General features: G+C 38.1%; 1 protein-coding gene across 1 annotated transcript in view; it reads right to left on the reverse strand.

Annotated features, from left to right (window-relative positions):
• Nucleotides 1-12,346, reverse strand: part of LOC150088923 (ubiquitin carboxyl-terminal hydrolase 19-like) — a 337,177-nt gene that overhangs the window by 9,998 nt on the left and 314,833 nt on the right. Inside the window, 1 exon segment of the mRNA XM_090370360.1 lies at nt 10,041-10,193. Coding sequence (XP_090226486.1) covers nt 10,041-10,193 — 153 coding nt within the window.

The raw sequence follows: 12,346 nt of genomic DNA on the forward strand, positions 1-12,346 counted from the left end.
TTTAGGGTTTTTACCAATATCATTGATGACACCCTAAGGGTTCAGGGAAACTCACGAATTCAAGTCAGGGGCTTGAACCTTGGTCTACTCAGAGAATGTGCTATAGCACTCCCACTTCTGACCACTCAGCTATGGAATACTCAGCTCAACTGTGTCTACAGTAATGTCAGAAGTGTTGTCAATAAACTGGTTGAATTTGTACTCCTGGTTAGAACAATAAAATGTCGATATAATAGAGCTAACAGAAACGTGGTGACACCCAGAAATTGGAGACGATGAATTCCACTAGATATGTATAATGTACAGTCAGTCCTTGTATATCACGTGTTTACACAACATGAATTCGATCATACACGATTTATAAATAGGGGAACGATATCGTATATAACACAAACTGAATTCACTTATGCACGATTCGCCTTTGTGTTTACAAGAAATGGCAGTCGGACGCGGAATAACCCCAACTGAACGCAACACGATAGGAATGACGAGAAGATTCTGAAAATGTATTTATGTTTTTTATATCAGTGAAGGGGAAACACATTTCACCATAATAACGTAAAATTCCAGCTATCGGTATTATCGCAAATGCAATTAGATCGAGTTTACTACCAGTTTATAGCAGATTCCACTAGCAGAAATGCAGATGGAAATGCAGATGTTTTTATTGTTTTATGGTAGTAACCCCTAGAAATGTGCTGTAGTAAAATGTGAGCTAGTGGGGTGTTCATAGTGTGTCTCTGCCTTTACGGTGTTGTTTATTCAGTTACTACACACGCGCAGCTTTATGTGTATCAATCGTACCTCCTCATTTTGTAATTGTGCTTTATTCCCTAAAAATGAGTAAAATACTTAAAAGGTGTGAAAAGGAAGCATCCTGGTGAAGACACTACAGATGCAGAGAGAAAAAGAAAAGCAATATCGATAAACAGAGGCAGACTGGGTCAAAAATTCTTACCCAGGAAGTGTGAGGCCACTACAGGAAAATCTGTAGTGGCCTCACACTAGCGTTTATGGCCAAAATCACACCGGCCTCTGACCCACCGTGGTTTCCCTGGTAAGGCTTATGGCCAGTTTGCCTCTGTCGATAGAGAAAAAAATATGAAATTGTGAAACACTTTGAACGAAATGAAAGACCATGTGATATTGCACATGCTACAGGCCTAAATGAGGCCACGCCGAGAATTATAAAGAATGCAAGAAAATAAAAACTTTCATAGCAGGAACAACTCAAAGGGTAATTAAAATCCATTAGATTAAGACACAAAGAAAAGGGTAATTAAAATCCATTAGATTAAGACACAAAGAAAAGGGTAAATAAAATCCATTAGATTAAGACACAAAGAACTGGAAGAGATGGAATGGCTGTCATCTGTTTGGATAGAAAATCAAACAAAAAACAAGTTTTCTTACGGTAGAAGCAAAAGCATTAGCAATATTTTATTACGTAATAAAATACGTATTTTAAATTATTTATTATTTATTTATTGTGCTTGGTAATGTTTTGGTTACAAATGTTTGTTTTTTTTTTTTTTTTATGAGAACCCCAAACACGAGAGGTATTAGAACCTATAGTACTTAGTACCGTGCTTGGGTTGGAGGTTGAGAAAACAAAAGAAGATATTTGTTGACATTGGACTTGAACTTCTGTAGATTGTAATTTTCAGGAAATACGTATGAAGGAAGGTTGTTCCAGAAAACGGCAGTTGAATGAATAAATGAGGAAGATGAAAAGTTAGTTCTCTGGGTTTGAAGTTGAACAGTAAATGGATGTTGACTGGTGGCGGCACGTGTTCGGACTGTTATGAAAGAGAGAGCGGGAATTATAGAAGCCAATTCAGAAGAACAGTGCCCATGGAAGTATCTGTAGAAGAGGCATGCAGCAGAAACAGTGCGTCTATGAGAAAGCGAGTGGAGAGACTCTGTTAGAGATGAATCATTAATTAACCTAACTGCCCTCTTCTGAATGGAATCAAGAAGCCTGAGAGAGGTTTTGGGGGCACCACCCCAGATGTGGGAACAATATTCCATGGTAGGGCGGATTTGCGATTTATACAGAGTGAGCAGCTGTTTGGAAGAAAAGTAACGCCGACAGCGAAAGAGAAAACCAAGTTTTTCAGATGCAGAGGAAGCAATATTTGTAATGTGCTTGTGCCAAGAGAGAGATTAGAAGTCAGAGTAATCCCCAAAAGAGATATATCATTTTGCCTAGAAATCAGAGTGTCACTGAAGATAAGCATAGGAGCAGAAGAATCCTTTTTGCGAGATATAAGACAAGATTGAGTTTTAGAAGGGTTGAAATCAACTAAGTTGTCTTTGCCCCACTGGAGAATTACCTGAAGATCGCATTTAAGGAATTGGCAGCAGATTTTCGAGAACTTGAATCTGATTGAGCTGGACAAGGTTTCTCAAAATGGAAAGTTGAATGCAATGTGCTATCATCGGCAAAACTATGGATAGGATTTCCAGTCAATGGAAGAAGGTCATTGATATTCAAGAGGAAAAGAGTGGGGGAAAGAACTGAACCTTGGGGGACACCGGCATTAGTGGAGAAGTTAGAAGACAGTGAGCCATCTACCATCACCCTCAGTGAGCGATCAGAGAGAAAATTAGATAACCAATTACTAAAAACAGTTGGCAAACCATAAGATGGAACCTTGTTTAGAAGACCTTTATGCCAAACACGATCAAAAGCCTTTGAGATGTCAAGAGCAACTACTTGTGTTTCACCTATCCTTTCCATTGAATTAGTCCATAAATGGGTAACATAAGCCAGAATATCACCAGTGGATCGACACTGACGGTATCCATACTGGTGATCGTTGATCAGACAGAAGGTTTCTAGGTAGTTTAAGAGTTGGCAGTTAATTGATTTCTCCATTACTTTAGAAAGAGTAGAAGTAATTGCAATTGGACAATAATTGGATGGGAGGGATTTGTCACCCTTTTTAGGAACTGGCTAGATATGAGCAAATTTCCAAGCAGAAGGAAAAACACCTTTGGAATAAGAAAGTGAAAAAAGGCGGCAAAGAATAGGAGTACGTTCAGGAGCACAGGTTTTGAGAACAAGTGGAGAAATACCATCAGGACCTGGAGCTTTCTTAGCATCAAGATTCGTCAAAATCCCTCTGACATCCTTTTGACGGAAGACCACAGGAGGCATCGAATGGAGCATGTTAGGAATGGTGGGAGGTGTTTTACCAAGATCATTAATACATGAGCTCGAAGAAAAATGGGATGCTAGCAGGTCAGCTTTATCCTTGGCTGAAGTGACAACAGAACCATCTGGTTTGGACAGAGGTGGGGGCAGAGATGGGCAAAAGTTGCGGCCAATAGCTTTGGCGAGAGACCAGAATGCTCGGTTACCATTAGGGCAAGAAGCAAGTTTTCTACTCTTAGCCTGTTCAAACTCTAGTTTGGACTGATTAATAACTGCTTTACAATTGTTGCAAGCTTTGGTGTAGGCAGAAAATGAAACTGAAGAATTAGAAACAAGCCAATTACGATATGCAACATTCTTCTCTTGGACAGCCTTAGCACATTTATTTGAAAACCAAGGTTTAGATAAAGGGCGAGATTTCAAAGTGGAGTGTGGGATAAAGGATTCCATTCCTGCAAGAATAATTTCACTGACACGATCTGAGCAAACGTTGACATCAGAACTTTTGAAACAGTAATCAGACCAAGGAAAAGAAGAAAAGAAGTCTCGCAGGTCATCCCATTTTGCATTCTTGTAATGCCAAACAATACGAGGTTGGGAATAGCCATGAGATAACGGTTCCATTGGAGAAGAGACAATCACCAAGTTGTGATCTGAAGTGCCTAAAGGACCTCTCACTTCAACCTTGTACTTAGAAGGGTTGTTTGTGAGAAAAAGATCAAGCGTATTGGCTGTATGATTAGGATTGTCCGGTATTCTTGTAGGTAAATGAACAATCTGTGCTAGGTCATTAGTAATTGCAAAAGCCTAAGCTGGGTCGGTGTGACTAGAAAACGGAAGCCAGCTGGAGTTGTGAACATTAAAATCACCAAGGAAAATTACCTCACTGTTAGGAAAGCTGGACTGGAGAAAGTCAAGTTGCAAAGAGAGGAAGTCAAAGAGCTCCAAGTGATTAGTGGAGTTGGGAGAATGGTAGAGACAACAGATGAATTTGACACAATGAGGTAGAGAGATTTTAAGCCAGAGAAGATCAAAGAGAGGAGATTCCAAATTGCCAAGTCTCTGACAGGGAATATCAGAACGGACATATGCACAAGTACCACCTTTGAGGCGAAAGGAATCATACAGCGAATAATTTGGGCATCTGAGATGAGCAGTAGTTGAATCAACTGATAACTGAGATTCAGTCAGAAAAAGTACATGGGGTTTTGGAAGACTGCAAGTGGAAATGGACATCGTTGAGATTGGAATTGAGACCACGTATATTTGTGAAATTAATTAGGAAGTCCTTGGGAGGTTTAGATCTTTTCGCAGATAAGCTTGCTCTATTATTTTGACAATTCATGGTGTATTCAATAGTAAGGAAAAGTGGGTGGGACATGCTGTATGAAGTAATGAAATTTTTGGATATGGCGTACATGTGGTAAGAATATACCCAGATCCTTGACATAACGTGGCCTCGACAATGCTCCCCGCATACACACTACTCGGACTCCCTCCAGTCACTATCTGGCAGAGTAGAAGTAGCAAGATTATACACTAGCTGATCCGGAAGCCTCCTAGAGAGTTACCAATAGGTTTGGTCCGGTGTACTATCTAGCGGCCGGCCTGCGAACACCGTTTTAGAGCTGTACCCTCGAAATGTAAGGAATATTGGATCTCGCCACGACATTCATCATAACCTCAAAAATCATCAACCATACTGCATGATGGAAGAGATAGGGAAGGGTTGGCCGGAACTTAGCTCTAGAGACTAAACATGGATTCCACCACTTCAAGCCTCCAATAAGCAAAGTGGTGGTATTTCACTGGTTGATGAAAGTCATCTACCACCTAGTACTGCCTGGTAACATAAAGGGACGGCGTTCCTCCATGTGGTGTGGGCGCCACACCTCGACCCCTGCTTACGTTGATTCATACCTGGGTGGTCACCCACCATGTACTTGTGCATGAAGGTTATACCCAGGATTACTAACAGTCCCGCCATCGTGAAGGTGCAAGCAGAGGATTTGGCTGTCATAGACCATCCGGACTTTGCCGAAATTGGGTCCACTTGACTTGTGTGTCACCCGAATATCAGTTCCATCAGCGTTTTAGACTCCCAGGTAGCAAGAACAGCTTGTCTGGCATATCTGAGAGAATGTCTGTGACAACCTCAAGGACCAAATGTGTGTTCAATCTTGGGTGGTCGGCACCTAACCCTATTTTTCCCATAGGGCCTGTTGTTTATATTGCATGATTTTGCATTGCACGAGGGTTTCTAGGAACACAACTATCGTGCTATACGAGGACTGACTGTATGTAGGAAGATAGAAGGGGGTGGAGGGGTCATGCTTCTTATCAAAAGCAGCCTGAGCACAAAATTTGGTAATCTGTGTGATGTGAGTTAGCATTAGTAGAGGCATATGATGCAAGAAAGCAAACTTATACAGTATCAGCAAAAAAAACCCCTCCCCATTTCATCCATCCATTCGCTCAAAACGTTTGTCCAGTTCTTCCTTAAATTTTATTTAAGCTATCAATTTCCACAACAGATGGAAGTTTGTTCCAGCAACCAACCATCTGCTGACTAAAGGCAAATTTCCATACATCTATTCTTACAACCATGACGGAAAAAGACAGGTGAAATAATTCAAGAGGTCTAGTGAAAGGACATTTTCACTAGCTATTTTTCTTGGCAGAGATTCAAACCCACATGATATGAACTGTAGGGTTTCCATACCCTATAATGGAGCAGGCACATGCAGTTTGGAACTTCAATGTGCTATATGAACTGTAGGGTTTTAATACCCTATAATGGAGCAGTCACGTGAAGTGCAAAATTTCAGTGTGTTATAATGGAGCAATTGTAATTAAATGCAATACAATTTACAATTGTATGTAAATAGTGGCAGAGGTGCCAGGAAAGCTGGATGGGACCACCTAGTACAATAAATAAATAAATAAAAAAAGTACAATTACCCTTAAGTCACTTTCATTCTCCACCACCTTCAGTATGGTACCACCTAATTTGGTATTTCCACTGTTAATCTCAATTGCTGCTTTTCTGCCTATCTGCAGTGGTATGTCTTGGTTCCTGTTATTAACCACCCCACCAAACCTTTCTATCAACAATATCATTAATAAATACTGTAAACAGAAAGGGGTCCAGCACTGAACCCTGAGTGACTCCACTAATAACATTAGTTCAAGAAAAGCAGTGCTCATTTGTATGCATCCATTGTCTTCTGCCACTCAACCACCTCTTTATCCACAGCAATACCTCTCCTTAATGCCACACTGCTCTAATTTGTACTCAGTTTTTCATGTGAAAAAGTGTCAAAAACTTTACTGAAATCTAAACATATGATGCCAAAATTATTATTTGCAACCAATTCCTTTGTTCCTGCATTGTAGTAGCTAATCAGACTGGTCAGGCAGGATCCTCCCCAACTTACGTAATACTCGATTTACGGAAATTCGACTTTACGTAAGTTTTTCCTGGCCCATGCAAACTTAAAAAAATTGTGGAAACATATTTTGCATCCCGTAGGAATAAATGGAGGTATCATGAAAATATTGTAATGTGAACCCAATAACACTTTTTTTTTTTTTTTTTTTGTAATTCATTCCAAGTCCTTGAAAAATGAAAATTTCGCTATATTACTAAGCTATTTATCTCTCTAAAAGGTCATATTCATAATGGAAATTGCACTACCCTTTCATCGTTATCATATGTTCCCATTAAAAGAATCAATTCTGAATGCCTTTGTGATCTTTTTCCAAAGCACTTTTTTGGAGGTCACAACCATAAAACAATTTGCACTTTCTGGTTTATTAGGCTTTTCTGTTAGTGCATCTAATTATAAATGGGTAGTGAACTTGATCTTATTGCATTTGCAATAATACCGATAACTGCAGTTGTGTGAGTTTTTATGTTATTATGGTGAAATGTGTTCCCCTTCACTGATATCTTCAATCATATAAAAAACAAATTTTCAGAAACTTCTCTTCATTACTATTTACATATTACAATGATGAAGGGAAAGCAAACAACGAAAAGTGCAAGTGATGGTAGTTCCAGGAAACGAAACAAAATTGATTTAGAAATGAAGATGAAAATGATTAAGAAGTGTGAAGCGGGACAAAGTTTGTCATCTACTGCAAGGGAATTAGGTCTCGCTGCTTCAACAGTGAATAGTATTTTAATGGACAGTGTGCATATAAAAGAACATGTCAAAGGATGATGTCACTTAAGATCAACAGTGATCACAAAACAGTGTTCAGGTGCTATATTGAAGATGGAACAGCTATTAATAATATGGATGGAAAATCAGATTCAGAAGTGCCCCCGAGTCCAATGGCCATTCAAGCAAAAGCAAGAAGTATTTATGAAGATATTAAGTATAAATACGGCAAACCCCAAGCCAAGTTCGTGACAAGCAACAGGGTTGGTTTATTTAACAGGTTCAAGCATCGTGCTGGTTTCCATAATATTAACGTATGCGGTGAAGTCGCCAGTGCCGATTCTGCAGCTGCAAAGAAATTGTGATGTGTTGAAAAAAATTATTGAAAAGGCGGCTATTCAACGCAACAAATTTTTTAACGTTGACGAGACTGCTCTGTATTGGAAAAAAAAAAATGCAGGATCAAACATACATTGCCAACGAGGAAAAGACAATGCCAGGTTTCAAGGCTTCAAAAGATAGGGCCACGCTCTTGCTTGGGGCTAATGCAACAGGAGATTATAGATTAATACCACTGCTTGTGTACCATTCTGGAAATCCCCGTGCATTTAAGCATATCAATAAAGCTGCCCTACCTGTGCATTTCCAATCGAACCAGAGAGCATGGATAACAATATCTCTCTTTGAGGATTGGTTTAAATGCTGCTTCATTCCCGAGGTTAAAAAATATTATAAAGACAACAATGTTTCCTTTCAAGGTTTTGCTTGTATTAGATAATGCTCCTGGACATCCTACGCATCTAGATGATTTCAATTTGAACGTGAGAGTCATATTTCTACTGCCAAACACAACTTCACACATCCAACCTATGGATCAGGGTGTTATTTTGAATTTAAAAGCTTACTATTTACGCACAACATTTGCTCAGGCATTGTCTGCAGTAGACGATGAGAAAAATTTTACGTTAAGAGACTTTTGGAAATCTTACAATATTTACCACGTCATCTTAAACATTAATAAGGCCTGGGTAGAAATTACTAAACGTTCTAGAGTTGCTAGAATGAGTACAAAGAAGGGCAACAAGATTGGTGAGGGGAACAAAGGGATGCTCTTACCAAGAAAGGCTTAAGTTCTGCAAATTGAAGCACCTGGAGAGTAGACACCTGCGAGGTTGTTGTTGTTGTTATTTGGTTTTTAGGAGCATTAGCAACTAAGGCCATATTGCTCGGGGGATATGCGGTGGTCACAGGCTCGAAGCCTGCGAGGCGATCTGATTAAGGTATATAAGGCCTTGAATGGGTTGAGCAAGCGAATGCTGATGGGATTCTTTCTCTTGCTCAGATTAAGAACCTGAGGGGGCACAGTTTCAAATTGAGGAAAGACTTGTAGAATAGATGTGTGGAAATTTGCCTTTAGCCAGCGGGTAGTTGATTGGTGGAACAGGCTTCCATCTTTTGTTGTGGAAGCTAATAACCTAAATAAATTTAAGGCTGAGTTGGACAAGCATTTGGAACGAATGGAGGGATGAAACGGGAGGGGTTTTTTTTGGCTGTTGCTGCATAAGCTTGCTTTCTTGCATTGTATGCCTTTACTAATGCTAATGCTAATATGTGAGAAAAAGTTGTATGCTTGGTAATGTGCATGTAGTTGTTCAGATCAATGTGAGTAAGTTTGGCAAAAGGAAATATAATAGGAGTAAGCATGTGAATGGAAGATGGGTTTTTGGAGTTGAGCAAGGATTGGTACAGTGTGTTTTTCAAGGTCACTGAAAACAGAAGTAAAGATGTCCTTATAGGCATCATTAAGACTTTCATTTTGCCTGGTACTACTATAGTATCGGATTGCTAGAAGTCTTGCGATCGTCTAGAGAACAAAGGTTTTCGGCATATTTCCATGAACACTTTGCTTCATTTGAGCAATCCTAAAACAGGCAAGAACACCAACAGCACTAGGGTTCATGGAGTGCTATTAAAAGACAGATGCCACACCAAGACTGCAAAAAAAAAATTTGATTCTTATCTAGCAGAATTCACGTGGCATCAGAGTCACACGCAGTGTACCAACGTCATGAGACAATTCGTGACAACAATCAAGAACATTTCTAATGGAAAATACTAACCGTGCAGGCCGGTGACATCAGGTTAATATGTTTTTTGTATATGGTATGCCATTAATCTTTAATATATATACAGCACTTTCCACCCTTGCTGCTCGATTAAAATTAGAAAATAGTTTTCCAATTTTAATCCAGCAGCAAGGGGGAGAAATTCACTCTAAGGGAAACTAGTTCATTTTTCACTTGAATCCCTCCAGTAATTTTTAGTATATGGTACCTTACTCCCATTTGCTGCTGGATTGAAATTGGAAAATACCTTCCCGAATTTAATCCAGCAACAAAGAGGGAGGAAAGTTTAGTAATCCAACAGCAAAAGAGGCAAAGTGTACAAGTCAGGTTTGCTGGCTCACTCTAATGCAAACTACTGGTAATTAGCAGCCTATCAAATCAATGATCAGTCAGACCTGGTACCATATACTAAAGATTCACCCAGTATAATAAGTGCATATGGTGATTACTTTGAATAAAAATAAAACCATATTTCAGCTCCTTCACTTTGTGCTCTCTTTAATGAACCAGCCTGGGAACTTTATTGTCACACCTCATATACATTGCAAAGATTAAATCAAATTTAAAGATAAAAATAAATCAAAGTACCTGACAGGAAATTCCACCATTCTATCTATCTTATCTCTCCAGATAAGGTTTTTGAAGGAAAACCTTTTCAGTTGAATAATAAGAACAGTAGGTAGTCTCCACAGAGATAGTTGTTTTGTTGCCTCTTGGTGCTCTTTGCACTGTGGACAATACCTATTAGACAACATACTATATATTAAAATAAAAATTATGCTTAATTTGTTTTTATGTTTAAAATGACTGATACTAGCTACAGCAAAAGCTGACAAGCTTGTAACTAAAATCTGTCAAATCTATGACTTATGAATTACAGATTTTGTCACAATATTTATATTTAATTTCAAACTTTTTAGATTCTTAATTTGTGCTTATTTCAGAAAATAAAAAGACACTACTGTGAACCTTAATGATAACTACAGTACACTTTCTTTTGAATGAATTCTTTTGAGATCAAATGGGATCTTTTAATTTTTATTTATCTTTCTTTTTTAATATATTTTATATATAATTTTTATTTTTTAATATCTTTCTACTTATTACAAATTTTTATTGTATTGTAGTTGCAAGCACAAAATATTGTTCCAGTTATTCAAATACCATCAAGTAGACTGAGAAAAGAAATTTTAATTTCTAGGTAAAGGAAAGAAAGAAAGAAGACTAATTCATAGGTAAAGGAAACTTGTTCCATAGAGAGAAGTAGGAGAATAAATGAATCAAGAAAAGTTAGTTTTCTGAGTCTGGAGTTCAACTACAACACTGTGTGAATTAAGTCTCACAGAGAAGTTTTATGGATTTTTCAATATAGGTATATTTCTTTTAATTATTTTTTATTTTATTATTCTTATTTATTTATTTATTTTTGGCTGCTGCAGCAAAAGCCTTGGGCTTCTGTGCACTGAAATTGAAAAAAAGGCATGAGGTGAAAAAACGCACACACTTAAGATATTTAAACATTAGGAGTATCATGTACAGATTCCAGACTACAAATAGCAGAAGAAAAGATTTAAGATAGGATTTTACATAGAAGGCTTTTCCAAACTCAATTAAACTACCCTTGAAAAGGCAAGAGAAACTGCTTAACTTCAAACTTTTTCATGTAATTTTTGTGCTGGCAAATGATACTGTTACTGGTATGAAGATTACAATTATATGGACTAACAGCAACAAATCCATATTGGTAATCATTAATTACTTTTTTGTGCAGGCAAATGTTACTGTTACTGGTATGAAGATTCCAATTATATGGACTAACAACAACAAATAAATATTGGTAATCATTAATTACTTTTTTGTGCAGGCAAATGTTACTGTTACTGGTATGAAGATTCCAATTATATGGACTAAAAGCAACAAATCCATATTGGTAATCATTAATTACAGGGAAGGAAGGGTACAGCTAAACGTACGAGTTAGCTATTAGTCCCTTAAATATTTTATGGGAGTGATTAATAATCCCAATATGAAAGAAATGCTGATCAGTCTTTAGATTTGTAAATGTTCTAGTGGGAATTTATAGGATCATTAGCATTAGCAGAGGCATATGATGCAATAAAGCAAGCTTATGCAGCATCAGCCAAAAAAAAAAAAAAAAAAAAAAAAACCTTCCCATTTCACTCCTCCATTCGTTCCAAATACCTGTCCAGCTCAGCCTTAAATTTATTTAGGCTATCAACTTCAACAACAAAAGATGGAAGTCTGTTCCACCAACCAACTACCCACTGGCTATAGGCAAACTTCCACACATCATCCTACAACTGTATTTCCTCAATTCAATTTGAATTTATTACCTCTCAGATGATTATTCTGAGCAAGAGGAAAAATCCCATCAGCATTGAGCATGCTCAAACCATTCAAGGCTTTATCAATCAGATCACCTCGCAGGTGTCTAAGTCTCCAGACACTGTAATCTGCAAAACTTAAGCCTTTCTTCATAAGAGCAACCCTTCGTTCCATTCACTAATCTTGTTGCCATTCTCTGTACTCATTCCAACAGCTCTATATGAAACAGGTGCAGGTATACTTGCGTGTACACCAATGCTAGGAGTTTAGTAAATAAATTTGATGAATTTGAGGTATTGCTCAAAACATCGAAGGCAGATATTATTGGGATATCAGAGACTTGGTGTCACACAGATATAAGGGATGCAGAACTGCAGTTTGGGGAGTACAACGTCTACAGAAAGGATAGACAGGATAGGAAGGGAGGAGGGGTTATGCTATTAGTTAAGAAACACATAAAAACCAAGGAAGTGAAGCCAGTCGACATCGCTGGACAGTGCAGTGTGGAGTCAGTTTGGTGTGACATAAACATTGGGAGATCAAAATTG

Source organism: Mastigoproctus giganteus, chromosome 3 (genome assembly GCF_048544385.1).
Source record: "Mastigoproctus giganteus isolate SK-2022 chromosome 3, ASM4854438v1, whole genome shotgun sequence".
Lineage (NCBI taxonomy): Eukaryota > Metazoa > Arthropoda > Arachnida > Uropygi > Thelyphonidae > Mastigoproctus > Mastigoproctus giganteus.